Source organism: Tamandua tetradactyla, chromosome 4 (assembly GCF_023851605.1).
Source record: "Tamandua tetradactyla isolate mTamTet1 chromosome 4, mTamTet1.pri, whole genome shotgun sequence".
NCBI classification, from domain to species: Eukaryota; Metazoa; Chordata; class Mammalia; order Pilosa; family Myrmecophagidae; genus Tamandua; species Tamandua tetradactyla.
In genome coordinates, this window is record NC_135330.1 from 61616915 (window position 1) to 61630940 (window position 14026).

The 14026-nt window shown below is 50.1% G+C and overlaps 1 protein-coding gene across 14 annotated transcripts in view; it reads right to left on the reverse strand.

Annotated features, from left to right (window-relative positions):
- Positions 1–1562: 1562 nt before the first annotated feature.
- PLEKHA6 (pleckstrin homology domain containing A6) overlaps positions 1563–14026 on the reverse strand; it is a 151412-nt gene continuing 138948 nt past the window's right edge. For 12 of the 14 annotated variants that reach the window (XM_077157496.1, XM_077157502.1, XM_077157504.1 and 9 more), the window contains 6 exons: positions 13592–13768; positions 12409–12576; positions 12201–12334; positions 11580–11725; positions 6214–6337; positions 1565–5577 (listed from right to left, as the gene is read on the reverse strand). In XM_077157496.1, the coding sequence (XP_077013611.1) occupies positions 6222–6337; positions 11580–11725; positions 12201–12334; positions 12409–12576; positions 13592–13768 (741 nt within the window). In that variant the 3' untranslated portion in view covers positions 1565–5577; positions 6214–6221. Of the gene's footprint in view, positions 5578–6213; positions 6338–11579; positions 11726–12200; positions 12335–12408; positions 12577–13591; positions 13769–14026 lie in introns of all 14 variants that reach the window. The other 2 variants (XM_077157510.1, XM_077157497.1) reach the window with 2 other exon arrangements.

Here is a 14026-nt window from a genome sequence, read left to right on the forward strand (position 1 = left end):
TCCAATATGCTGCCTCCAGCTGCAAAGGTCTCTGTTTTGAGCCTTGACCATCGCCTATGTCTGGTCCCAACCTTCCTTGCTTCATTAGGCTTTATAGTTCTCCAAGGATATTACAGAATCCAAAATAAGTTTATATAGTCAAGACAAAACAAGGAATTAGAGGACACCCACCTTCCCATTTCTCAACTTTCTCCTCTTCCTCGAACCCCAAAGCCTCCACCCCTCCCAGCCTACAAAAGCCCAGTTAATTTTGCACGGCAGGCAATGGCGGCTCAGTGGCAGAGTTCTCGCCTCTATGCCTGAGACCTGGGTTCAATTCCCGGTGCCTGCCCATGCAAAAAATAATAATAAAGGCCCAGTTGAGGCCTGACACTATTCTAGACCCATTTTTCCTCCTTATTCCCCACCCCATAGAAATTACAGGGGGTAATTAAATAAGCATTCTTAATGCTTATTCCTCACAGAAAGATCTCAAATTGAGCAGCTCTGGTAAAATCCTTCACATTGAGTGTCAGAAATTAAGATCCACTGTTAACCGAACACCTGCCCAGAGAAATAAACCAATAGGAATAAGTTGGATGAGGAGAATTTCGGGAACCTTTCTGGTACCACCCAAATCATACATCTTCTTTGTTCCCTAATACAGAAATCCAGGCATTATGGGGTCTAGAAAAGGCCAGGAATTAATTTCTGAGAGACAAACTAAAGGGAAGCATCTGATGCTTGCTTTACTCAGGACCTTGGGATGATGCCCTGACTGGAGTCACCTAAGGCTGACTAGGTCGGAATCTGGCCTGAAAAGACAGCCCAGGCGTTGTCACCCCCTACCATGGAGGGGAAGGCAGTGCTCTTGCAGCCCCAACACCCGCATGGGAGGGAGGCTGAGACAGGCCGCCTGAGGTGCTGTGGTTGTGGTGGAGATAAAAGGTGCTTTGCACCCAGCTTTGGTCTCTGTATCTGTTGGAAAGGATGTGTGTCCCCTAGAAGTCATGTTTTAATTCTAATCCCATTTCGTAAAGGCAGCCGCTCTTTCTAATCCCTATTCAGTCCTGCATGTTTGAAACATTAATGAGATCATCTTCCTGGAGATGTGACTCGATCAAGAGTGGTTGTTAAATAGGATTAGGTGGAGACATGTCTCCACCCATTCTAGGAGGGTCATGACAACTTTACTGTAATCCTATGAAAGAGGAAATTTTGGAGAGAGTGGGAGATGCAGAAAGAGCAGAGGAGAGCAATGAGAGAGAAAGCCACGTGTGAGAGAGCAGAGAATGCTGCAGCACCACGGAGAGTCCACCAGCCAGCGACTTGTGGAGATGAAGAAGGAAAATGCCTCCCTGGGAGCTGGAGAGGAAGCTAGCAGATGATGCTGTGTTCAACATGTGCCTTTCCACTTGAGAAACCCTGAACTTCATCAGCCTTCTTGAACCAAAGTATCTTTCCCTGGATGCCTTAGATTGTACATTTCTATAGACTTGCTTTAATTGGAACATTTCCACAGCCTAAAAACTGTTAATTTGCAACTTATTAAATTCCTGTTTATAAGAGCCATTGAGTTTATGGTATATTTTATTACAACAGCCAGTAAACTAGAATAGCCTCTTAGACAAGGAGGGCCCAGCCCTTCAGGCCCCTCTCTCCCTTTTTCTGACAAGCTTGTAAATTACTATGGACCCCGAGACCATCCACAAGGCAGACACGGATGAGGGGAGAGACACACCACTTGTACAAACCATTTTTATTTCCTGTATTGGGTTTATACAAACTTGCAAGATACAAATGCAGAGCTCACTGGGATTCTCCGGCACCTAGATCTAAAAGGAATGCTGCTGAAAGGAGGATGCAAACTCTCACCTATTTCACTCAGGATGCTCTCCCCTCCTGAGGGTTAACGTGGGCCAGAAAGAGGCTAAGGGGATGCTACAGCTTTTGGTTCCCTGACACAGATGCTCTCTGTTTCTCTAACCTTAACTCTTCTTCTAAGGTCACTTTATTACTAAATAAAGACACTGAGATCATAGATTTCCTTATATGGTTTATTGTCTAATACTAGCAAATCAAATTGGCCCCAATATGTGCATAAATAGATATATGTATATATACTTAATATTTTCCCTTAGTTTTAAGAGCTGCCAGAAGGGTGCCTGAAGGGGAGAGGAATCAATCCCATCTTGGTACAGGCAGCTCACCCCAAGAGCTCGCCTCTTCCAAAGGCAGGGGAGCAAGTGCGCACAGCTTGCGACCTCAGAAAATCTTTAAAGTGACATTAGCAGTATTTGATTGCAGCCTCTTGGTTATTGATCAGGGAGGTAATGTGCTAATTGAGAAGACCCTAGATTAGTAGCGAGGGCTTCCCCCAGGTGGGTTACTTAGCCCTGGGTCTCCATCTGGCCCCATTCACTCATGCTAAGGTACTCTAGGCTAGAAACAGGGGCCGTAAACTTCAGACTTCAAACGCTGGCCAGGAGCTCCGCGCTAGGTCACCCAGCCCAAACCCCTGATTCCAGATCTGGGCAAAGTCTTCCATTCTGCCCAAATCCCTGCAAGGCAAGAGCCCCTTGCCCACTTTAGCAGTCGATAAGCAGTCTGGAAAGCTGAGCTCGTTTATTTCAATGCCCTGGTGGCAACTTGCCAGAGAAGTCCTGGGGATTTCCTGGACGAGGTTGAGATATTACACTGTCTGTGGGACCCTCCTCAGCCCAGAGGCTGATTTTGCAATCTGGATGCCAGACTGAGGTACCATCTTCTTGAGAATAGCCCCAAGGGAGAAAAGTCAGAAGGAGACGGATGCCGTGGATGTGAACCCGACCAGAGATGGATCAAAGGAAAAGGAATGTGAGCTGTCCAAATGTCTGCACTGAAGGAAGAGGGATGGCATGGGCGATCCCAAACCACTTCCTCTGGCTTTGGGGCCATCGAGGAGTAGCCTGGTGATCTTGGTGCTGTTCAGTATAGGCTGCCGTTCAACTGTTGGCCCCTTCCAGCAGGGTGCTGAAAGGAGGTGGTCTGGGAGCACACCTGCGGGCAGGGTGCCTGCATGGGGGTACTGCGTGCACACAGCTGGCCCAGTGGTCAACAGTTCCTTCGAGGGGTTTTGCATCAGATAACCCTCAGAAGGTCACCAAGAGTTGACACATAGACAAATCCTTAGACCAGGACTACCCAGAGAACGTCCTGCCCTGGCCAAGTTTCTCTCCACATGAGCTCTGGGGGTCAGCCCTAGGGAACACGAAGGGAGCTGTTGGGGGAGAGGGTTGGGACCTGGAGGCAGCTACCCGAATCTCCTTGCTTCATTTGCCAATTCCATTCAGACATTGGACATTTTGAAAATAGACTTGCTTTGAACGAAAGCATAAAATAGATCTGTCATAAAATAAGTCTTTCCTCTTCCCCCTCTTTGGATCAAAAGGCAAAGGGGTATGGCCTTGACATGCTAGCAATGGTGTGAAAAAAAGGGAGAGAAAATGGACCTGGGCAGGAGCTCTAGGAAAAGATCAGGCATCCAAACAAATATATATATATATATTACATATATATATAACATGTATACTCTCCATAAAACATATATTAAGGCATGTAAAGCAACATAAAGATCCAGCTTTATGGAATAACAGGTGAGAGGTGGCAGAGGTGCCGACGTTATTTCTTGGCATTTTACTTGTAATTCTAAAAATATCACTTAAAAAAAAATGAGACAAAGAAAGGGAAGCCATGGCAGGCCCTGCAAATCTGTTTCTTGTGGATGGAGACAGATTAGGGAAGGAGGAGGAGTAGTTCCCTGGGAGCCCATCCCACCTGCCAGTCTATAAGGGAGAAAGGATAGATTTGGGTTACTTAAGCTGTGCCAAAGATGGGAAACATGGCCATCTAAATGTATATCAAGCCATGTTCAAAATCCTGCTAGAAGTGGAGACCGGTGGAATCTCCCAGTCCGTAATCCCTCAGAAGCACGAGAATACCATAAGCACCTAGAACAGTGCCTGGCACATAGAAGGTGCTCAATAAATATCTGTTGAATGCACTGCTGTCTTTACTTGCATATGAACCAGTAACTGTCCCAGCCATGAAGTGGAGAGGAATTGGTGGAAGATCAATTGTTGTCCTTGGGGCCTCTGGAGGTCAGCTGAAGTGTCTGGGCAGCAACTCTGCCAAACAGAAGGTATAGGTGTCTTCAGCTTTGCTCTCTGCACTCTTTTCAGGCTACATTCATCTCAGTGGGTGGGGGTGGAGCCGAGGAAGAATGGACTTGGCTTCTGTCTGTCTCTTTGGCCTCTCTGAGTAGGCTGCTCATGAGGGAGCCAAGCTGGAAGGGAGTCCCTCCGTAGGGCCTCCACTCCTCATCTGAAAAGCCTGGGCTGAGGGTTAGGGTCCTGGAACCTGGCCTCCCAGGAAGGCCTCGTCCCCTGTCCCCAGGGACACACTCAGCTGGCCCACAGCATATTCCAGGGAAGAGAGGGAGCAAGAAACGTTAGGAAACTGGTTAGGGAAGGCCCCAAAGCTGACCCACCCTACATAAGACAGGGCCGTCTCTGCCCCTGACCCCAGCAAGGGGGAGGCAGACACCGCACCCAGAACTAGAAAGCACTAACTCCCAGGTGATCTCTACCCAACTCTCAGGCTGTTGCTATCCAACCCCCCTTCACCCCGCACCTCAATCCCCACACCAAGCACCCCAGCAGAAGGCCACCATGTTCTCCCCTGGCAGGTCTTCCCAGCTCCAGCCCCAGACTTACTGACCCTGGGAGGATGGTGGGAGGGGCAGAGGCAACAGTCTGGCACTGTACTTGGCACTGACCCAAGGCTCCACCCTGGGGAAACCAGTCCCCACCCCCTTTCCATTTTCTTCCTCCTTTATACTTGCAAATGTGTCCCTGCTGCTTCCTCCATTCCTCCCACTGTTAGGAGGCTCTCTCCCTCTGCTGTCCCTTCTCGACCTGTCCTCAGACACTGCACAGACCTGCTGTTCTCTACCTACAGCCAGCACTGTTCCCCCTGGGAGCCAAGGAGCCTCTCTGCAGTTCTCATCATCTTGTCTTTGGTCAGTCTCCATTGGACCCCACAGGAGCACCCGTAAGCACAGTTGTGTCCAAACCCTGCTACATACATCTGGGGCAGTCGAGTGGGGCTGGTGGGGGAAGGGGCAGATGGCACGTGCTATCCTCCGTGTCAATGGGGCTAAAGGAGGCAGAAGGTCCATCTCTTCACCTTTAACCCTAACTTCAGATGACCCAGGACACGTTCCCCAGCAGGGCACGCTCCAGTAGGACCATCCCAGCCCCAGTCACAGGCAGGCCTGGGCTCCGTCTGTGGTGGGCCACCCGCCATCTCAGACCCTGGTCCAGGACCACGGCGTGAGGAGTGAGGGCTTCAGGACTGGGCGCGGGCGGGTGTGTGGGCACCGAGGTACCCAGACCCTTCTTAGTAGCAACCCCTGGCACCCAGCTCGGCTCCCTGCAGTATTCCCACAGGAGGTGAGTCAGGGGGCCAGGTGGGGAGCCAGGACCTCAGGTGGCAGAGGAGGACTTCAGAAGGTGGCTCTGTGGAGCTTCACAGCATTGGCTTCAGCCATGGCTTGCACTAAAGAGGAAAGAAATGAGGGTGACAAGGTGCTGCACAGAGGAGTGGTGATACCAGCCAACCTTCCCAGGAGAGAGAACATCTAGTCTTATAAATACCTGGCAGACACCCGCCCCACTCCCTCTGCCCCGAAAGAGGGGAACTGACGAATAGAAGTTAATGTTCTTTACTACTTGCCTGATATTGAGTGGCTGTGTGCTAGGAGTAAGGGAAGAGTACACAGCCTTTGGCTATAGTTGCCCACTGTTTTTTTCATTTACAGTAAAATCTGGCCATGTAGAAATAGCTTCTGGGGCATCCTGAGAGTTTCTGGGACAGGATTGCCATGTATCTCAACAGGAGGCAGTTCCTTCTCTGACAGTGGACAGGAGAGGTCTCTGCTCCACTTGTTCCCTGACTGCTTCTGGAGAAGCAAAGCCCCCTGGCATTGCAATGTCTAAGAAGCTGCCCCGCCTGGCACTGCAGTGGGATGCTGGCGGGCTCAAGCAGATGGATGGATGGGGAAAGAGCAGCACAGGGACATGTGGGGAGCAGGGAGAAGCAATGCCAGGATGAGAGGGCAGAGATGGCTCAATGGGGGCAAGGGAAGGGCTCCTGTTCCCTGGGGTGGATGAAATACAGTAGAAAAGTGCTTACGTCCAAGCTCAGACGCGCATGGTATGGCTGCTGTCGGCGCCCCGTGGGGATTCAGACGAGAGGGGGTTGGCTGGTGGAGTCGGGGAAGCAGGGGAGGTGGGAGGGCTTGGGGTGGCACATTGCACTGGAAACAGAAATGAACAGGGAAGTGAATAGGAGTGGGGGGGAGGAAGGAGGCTGGGCACCCAGAGCGAGCGAGGGTCCTCTCCAGGGGTGGGGAGCCAGGCAGGCAGGCACGCAGAAAGGGCAGAGCTGAGCTTGGGAACTTGTTCAAGCTGATGCAAAGCTATCCTCAATCCTGGGGTGCCAAGGAAAAGAACATGCGGTCCCAGAAGAGACCTGCTGAATCCAGGCTCCACTAAGAACCAGTGTGACTGTGGGCGAGGCCTGGCTCTTTCTGGACCAAAGCTTCTCCTCCCATCTATCAAGTGGAAGATAGAATGCAAGAGGAGCACTTTTTACGTGGCAATATTGCTAACGATAATGATTAATGGTGCAGTAAAATCACACTCATCCAAATCATCAGGTCCCCATTTAATGAACAGAAAGAAGTGAAGCAACACCATGTTAATCAATTCCATGAAACTGGCTTCTGATGGGCTTAAAGAAAGTTCTGTTCATGTAGATATAGTCGAGGGCTCAGAAACAAGTTCTCCACTACCAATCAGTCAACGTAAACTTCAATCAACCCCCCGAACATATCATTTCAAGCTTTTAACGCAGGGACATTTGAATCAATGAGATTTTACTCGATAATCATTATTATTTAATGATGAGAGCAGCAAAGTGGAAGGACAATGAGATGGAGAATCGCATTACTGGAAACAAGCTCTCGGCAGGCATTCTCCAGACCCTCAGGGTAGCAATGAGGCAGGAGAATGGCAGAGAGAATCTCCTTACTAGGATTCAGAGACAAACCAAACCTCAGCCAGGGTCACTCTGCATTTCCTCCAAGGGAGGGTCTCGATGTTGCACTTCCCAGTCCCTGGCCCCCAGCCCCACCCTGGGCCTCATCACCCCCCACCCCCCCTCTTCTGTGCAAGAGAAAGGGCAATGCAGTTTTTGTCATCGCGTGGGCACATGCACCCACGAAGGAAGGTAATGCACGAGGCTCCTGTGTGAACATGTGGCAGTGTCTGCCTGCACACGATATATAGTTTGTGTGTGGGATCTGGCAACTCCACACCTTTACACTTATTGCACACAACTCAGATGTGTGTGTGTGTGTGTGTGTGTGTGTGTACAGTTCCAAACCTGTGCTCTTTCACATGACTCAACACACTTGCAACTTCACATACAGATTCACAAGCGCGTTCAAAACCCACATCCATGTGCATATCCGTGTCACCGACCCAGCAGTTAGTTATGTGGCAACACCAACTTCTAAAACAGTCATGAAACCAAAAACTAAACAAGGAATCTCTCACAGAAGCCATGTGTGCTGGTTTGAAATGATGTATGTACTCTAGAAAAAGCCATGTTTTAATCCTAATTCCATTTTGTAAAGGCAGCCGTTTCTTCTAATTCCTATTCAGTACTGTATGTTTGAAACCGTAATTAGATCATCTCCCTGGGGATGTGACTCAATCAAGAATACTTGCTAAACTGGATTAGGTAGAGATGTGTCTCCACCTATTCCAGGTGGGTCTTGATTAGTTTACTGGTAATCCTACAAAAGAGGAAGCATTTTGGAGAAAAGGAGAGATTCTGAGGGAGCAGAGAATGACATAGCTAGGAGAATCAGAGAGTCCACCAGCCAGCGACCTTTGGAGATGAAGAAGGAAAACGCCTCCTGGGGAGCTTTGTGAAACCAGAAGCCAGGAGAGAAAGCTGGCAGATGACGCTGTGTTTGCCATGTGCCCTTCCAGCTGAGAGAGAAGCCCTGTGTTCGCCATGTGCCTTCTCACTTGAGAGAGAAACCCTAAACTTCATCGGCCTTCTTGAATCAAGGTATCTTTCTCTAGATACCTTAGATTGGACATTTCTATAGACTTGTTTTAATTGGGACATTTTCTCGGCCTTAGAACTGTAAACTAGCAACTTATTAAATTCCCCTTTCTAAAAGCCATTCCGTTTCTGTATATCACATTTCAGCAGCTAGCAAACTAGAATACCGTGTTACCCAACATACATGCAGTGAAGCTCTTATGATTTCCTCATGGGAGAGCCCCTTGGAATTCGATGACTCTTGTTTATACAAAACTAATAGGTGTTGGTGTGCTGGGTTTCTAGCCCATAGGAAATTGGAAACAGACAAATCAGAAGAGGGAAAGGAATTGGGAGGTTCACTGGTATCGATGAGAAGGCACAGCTGAAGAAAAAAAAATTTTTGTAAAAAAAAAAATCATAATAACTTTAAAGTGTAACAGTTTAGAAGCATTTAGGGAAGCTAAAAACAGACCTATACCCTTTATAGGCCACAATGGTATCCCCATAACAGAGATCAGCAAAATAAGGATACTGATAATGATAGCAAATGAGGAGGAAACAGCTAAATTATGTTAAGTATAATCTCCCTAAATAGGTAGAGAAATATTAAGTATGTATTAGGAATACACCCATCATAATAGTTACAATTCAATTAGGCAGCTGACGTGTTTTGGACAGACGGGATATTATATTATAATATGTGTGGTTCCAAGCACTACCACACCTGCATGCACAAATAACTAGTCACACACTCGTACAGGAGACTGCTCTTCCCATCCTGCATGTGTTCACACACAGATATATGTTTACAAGTACAGTAATATATATACACACACTCCTATGCACAAATGTATTATCAATTTCCATACTACATAAAAAGCCAAGTATGTTTACGTACATGGTTTTAACCTCCAGCCATCCACCGTGCACTCACATACATAGACGCCTAGGCTCCAACACCTTACCTAGCATCCCTTGCACTCCTAAGTAATGCTCTCCACGCCACACCCAGATTCTGCACACACGCATACACACTAATAATTTGTACTTAAACATTCCCTCCACCCACACACCACAGACCTGGATACACACGAATACATGTAAATTTATAAACATTACCCTGTATGGGGCCTGCACATGACAGTCTTGCCTCATACACAAACTAAAACACACCACATCCTCCCACATATTGCATACATGAGGGCACATGTGCTGGGTGTATTTACAAACATCACACCATAGTGCACCAACCAAGGCATCTATGCCACTCACCCACACTCAGGTGCAGGACCTGTGCCCCGAGCCCGGCTGAGTAGCACTCAGCGCCCCCTTGCACCTCGTCCTGTGTTTCAGGTAAGAACCCACCCATACCGCCTGGAGGAGCCGAAGCTCTGGGGAACGGGGGCCAAGGGCCTGGGAAGGCGGGGATAGTGGGCTAAGGCTGAGGTCTGGCCCTGTCACAGCCATTTTTCAAATAGTTGGGGTTTTGGCAAAAGCCAGGCAGCCGTTTGCTTTCAGCACACACGCCCTGAAAAGCACGCCTGTGGGTATGGGGGGCAGAATCTGATAGGCCGGTGTAGGTTTCGTTTTCAGGGAAACTGCCTGGGGAGCTGGAGAAGAGAGAGCGAGGGGCTGGGGCTGGGACAGAGCAAAGTTTCTAACACAGGGCTGTATGCTTTACCTCCTTGAAAGAGGAAGTTGCCTTTTCCCAGAGCATGTGGAATTTGATCTTTGGAAGGTTCAACCTCATTTTGCAGCTAAACATCCGGAAGGCTCAGCAGCGGCCACCTTGCCGCCAAACTGCTTCTACGCAGGATGGGCTCTCTGAAGCCTTTGCTTCCTCTCAACCCCAGTCCTTCTGCCAGCCTCGCTCTGAAATACCTCCAGGGCCTTTCCTGGGCCCCCCATTCTACTGCCCATTATACCATAACTGCTAGTTGGTTTTTCACTAAGGCTCAAATCCCCTTGGTTGTGGCCTAAAGCCCTCTGGTTTTTAAAAATACCTGTGTTATGATAATTAAAAAAATAACAACTGGTTTCTATTTCTACTTCAGCTTTTGTCCTTTCAACTACCTGCATGCCTGTCGGCAACACCTTTCTACCTCTCATTCATTGCTCCTACAGCTGGCTGGCATTTATTGAGCACTTACTAAGCACCAGGCACTGTGCTAGGTGCTTGACACAGCTGGTTTCCAACCCTCTCACCACCAGAACTGGAGGCAGGTATTTTCCCTTGAACTTTTACAGATGAGGCCATGGAGCCTCAGAGAGCCAGGTTCTGAACCCTCATCGACCTACTTCCTTGGTCGCAACATGAAATGCCATCCCTTCCACTGCGCATCCAGCCTTGTTCACCTGCCTACTGCCTGACTCTGGCCCGGCACACCTGTCTCTCTCTCTCTCCTTCACCAAAGTTGTCCTAAATCGCGGCTCCCTTTGGGCTCATTCCTTTTGACTTCAAAGCTTTCCATCCCACTTGACCTTGCTATCCTAATCATCTTTTGTTTTGCTGATAAGGAAATACTCAGGTTCTTGGCCTCTAAGAATTAATCACTATCTCTCCTCTACCTTTAACTTTCCTATTTGTACAGAATATCCTTCATTCTTCAAAGCCCAATTATGGGTTGGGGTGGGGAACAGGGAGTTATTGCTTCATAGGTACAGAGTTTCTCTTTGGGGTGATGGAAAAGTTTTAGTAATGGCTGGTGGCGATGGCAGCTACACAATGGGAGTGTAATTAACACCACTGGATTGTATTCAGGAAGGCAGTTAAGGTGGGAGATTTTGATATTATACATATGCTACCATAATTTTTTTTTTAAAGCCAGTTATATTCTCTTCTATTCAGAATGCTGTCTCAAGCTGAGTGGAGGTTTATTCTGTTGACGTCAACCCCATCAAGGTCTGCCTGGGACCCACTAGCACTTGTATTAGTGGGAAGTCAGTTCCTCATACTCATATTTTCTCAGCCAAAAAATGGATTGGGATCATTGGAAAGTCAGCAACTGTATTGCACGTAACTCCTCAGTGGCCTGAACCACCTTTCCTCTTCCTTCTTCCTCTTTGTGTGTGGCAAGCATGGAAAGCGAAAGGAGACCCTGGAAAATGTGGGCCTTTCTCTAGACCTGGTAAATCCTTTCACTTATCTTTCCCAGCGAAGCTCTTCTCTCTGTGCCTTCCCCTGACCTGCATAGGTAGAATGGCTTCCCCTGCTCCCAGCGAGGCCTCTGCCCCTTCCTCCCTGAAGCATCTATAGCTCAGGACTCCTGCAGGTCGGCAACTTTGGCCCTTTCACAGCCCTGAGCCTGGCACAGGACCTGGTGCTCAGTAAATGCTCAGCCTGCCCCTGGCCCCTGGCAGCACTGAGCTTCTCCCTACACCTGGCCAGCCGGTCTCCCTGGGGTCTCCCTGGCAGAGCAAGGCCCAGCCCCTCTCACCAGACAGCATGCGGCCCCTGCGGGAGGCCTCGGTCGCCAGGGCACAGGAGATTTCAATCCGCTTCTCCTGCTCCTGCAGCTGGCTCTCTGAGTCCTGGGGCACATCCACAGAGTCCCCCTCGCCGATGGGCACCACGTTCTGCATACTGAAGAGGCACAGACACACAGACATGGAGGGAGGGACAGGACGGTCCAAGCAGCTTGGGGGCGGGCCTGCGGACTGTGCTGGCGGGAGGGCCGGGACCTGTGAATGCGCAGCCTCTGGCCCCCAGCAAGGCTGTCCCCTGGCAAAATACGTGTGGGGTCCCCTACCCTGAACATTTTCAAACAAATTAAAAGGTTCAAGTGAATGTTCAGGGCAGCCTTGAAGGGGAAAAGAAGTCGCCAGAGGGCAGCCCAGCGTCTTGATGACATTATGTGCACAGCAGGTTTTTCACACTAAGCAGCAGAGTCCTCGCCCCTGCCAGACCCAGGGCGCAGCCTTGGCCTTGAGCCACCGCCTCAGTCTGCTCTCCCCTGGGGAGGCCCAGGGCCCCCGAGGACATGGGTCAGAGCACTAAATTCAGAGCCGCAGGCGTCCGAGGTGCAGGGCGGGCAGAGGACGAGCAGATGCAGCATTACCTGGACTTGGCAATGAGGGTCTTGATCCTCTCCACCTTCTTCTGCTTCTCCTTCAACTCCTCGGGGCTCAGGGGCGCGGCAGGCTCCAGGTCGATGTACCGTTCGGGGATGAGGACTTTGTCTGGGGTGGAGAGCTGTGGCGGGGTCTGAGGTCATGGTCTACTCCCCACCCACCCCGGCCTCCCCCCACCTCCGCGACCCCTCTCACCTCCTTGCTGATATCCACGTGGTAGTGCTGGGGCTCCAGCTCCATCTTGCGAAGCCGGGCAATTTCCTCCCGCGGCGTCTCGTAGGCCTGCGCCCCGGGCTCCTCTGCCCGCAGGGCAGCCTCCAGGTTGGAGATGTCCACCTCATGGACGCTGCGGTGGCGGCGCACCTGGGGGACACACCGCCACGCGCGCTCGGGGTCCTCGTCCCCTCTGCCGGCCTGTGCCTCCAGGTGACCCCAAACCTGCTGTGTCCCACCATCCCTGCCCCAGCCAGGCCCCACCTGGCCACCACCCCATCGCCCGCCTTCCCCTGACCGCAAGGCCACCCCCTTCCATTCTGCTCCTCCCCGGCCTGTCCACTTCCAAGGCCCGGAGGCACGAGCTCATCAATGTCTCCCAGGAGCCCCGTCACCGCCTGCCCCGCGGTGCCCTGCAATCATATGCGGCGCCATCTACTTGGGGTGGTGGAATCACTTTGTTTTATATTGAACTCTAGTTGTTTCATATTGTAAGAAGTTCCAAACCACACACTAGAGCGTAAACTTTTTTGAGGGTAGGACATCTGCATTAAGATTTTTCTGTTTCTGAAATGTCGAGGAAAGGAAAATGAGGCGGATACCTTGGGCTAGTCCCAGCTGCACCGCTGCGTTGTCTGAGCTGCGTGGCCTGAGCTGCGTTGCCTGGGAATCACTGAATTTCTCTCGACTCTGATTCCCAATCCAGCATTGTTCAAAGGGGTTTGTAAAGTGTACATTGCACTATGCAATGTTTGCTATTATGATTATCTTTAGGACACCCAGCCCATTGCTATACTCACACAAGGTGCCTAGAAAACATTCATAGTGATAGCTATTTCTGGGTTATGGAATTTTTTTTTTTTTTTTTTTACTATTAACCAAATTTTTAAATAAATTATTTAAAAATTTGAATAAATTCATTTTCACAAAAACAAGTCATTTTTTGAGTATTATTTTTCTTTCAACACAAAAAAGGGACCACTTGTTGAAGTAGGTCTTCTGCTCAATGGGGAGACGCCTCCCCCCACATGTCCCAGGGACCCAGCTGAGGTCCTTTCCAGTCCCCTCCCTCCTGAACCTCCCCAGGCTAGGATGGCAGTGCCCTGGGAGTGGGTGGTGCTGGCAGATGCCAGGCCAGAGCCATGGGTGGTTGGGAGGACGTTACCACTTTGTAGGTGGGCCGGGTGCTGAGGTCAGGGGCGGGGCTGGCCGGGAGCTGCAGGCTCCTCCGTTTCTCCTTCATGGAGCCACTCTGGTGCCTCCGCATGCGGTCAATTTGCTCCTCCACACTCATCTTGACCTTCCCCTCGCCGGGGAACACTGCACTCTTGGGGCGTTCTTGCTGCAGTGGAACAATGGGGCTCTGACCCTCACCTGCCGCCCACCCCCCCAGCCTTTTCACTTGCCCTACTCCCTTAAAATTCCCCTCCTATGGGACAGCCTTTGGGCGGCACGTTTAACACTGATCACGGATATCTGCTGTGTTCGCTTCTTGTGGTTCATTCCCTGGCACATTATAATAATGTTGAATGTTCTTTGATCTTTAAGGCATGACCAAATGAACCTGTGTGGGCCTTAACCTGTATTGCTGGAGTTCCTT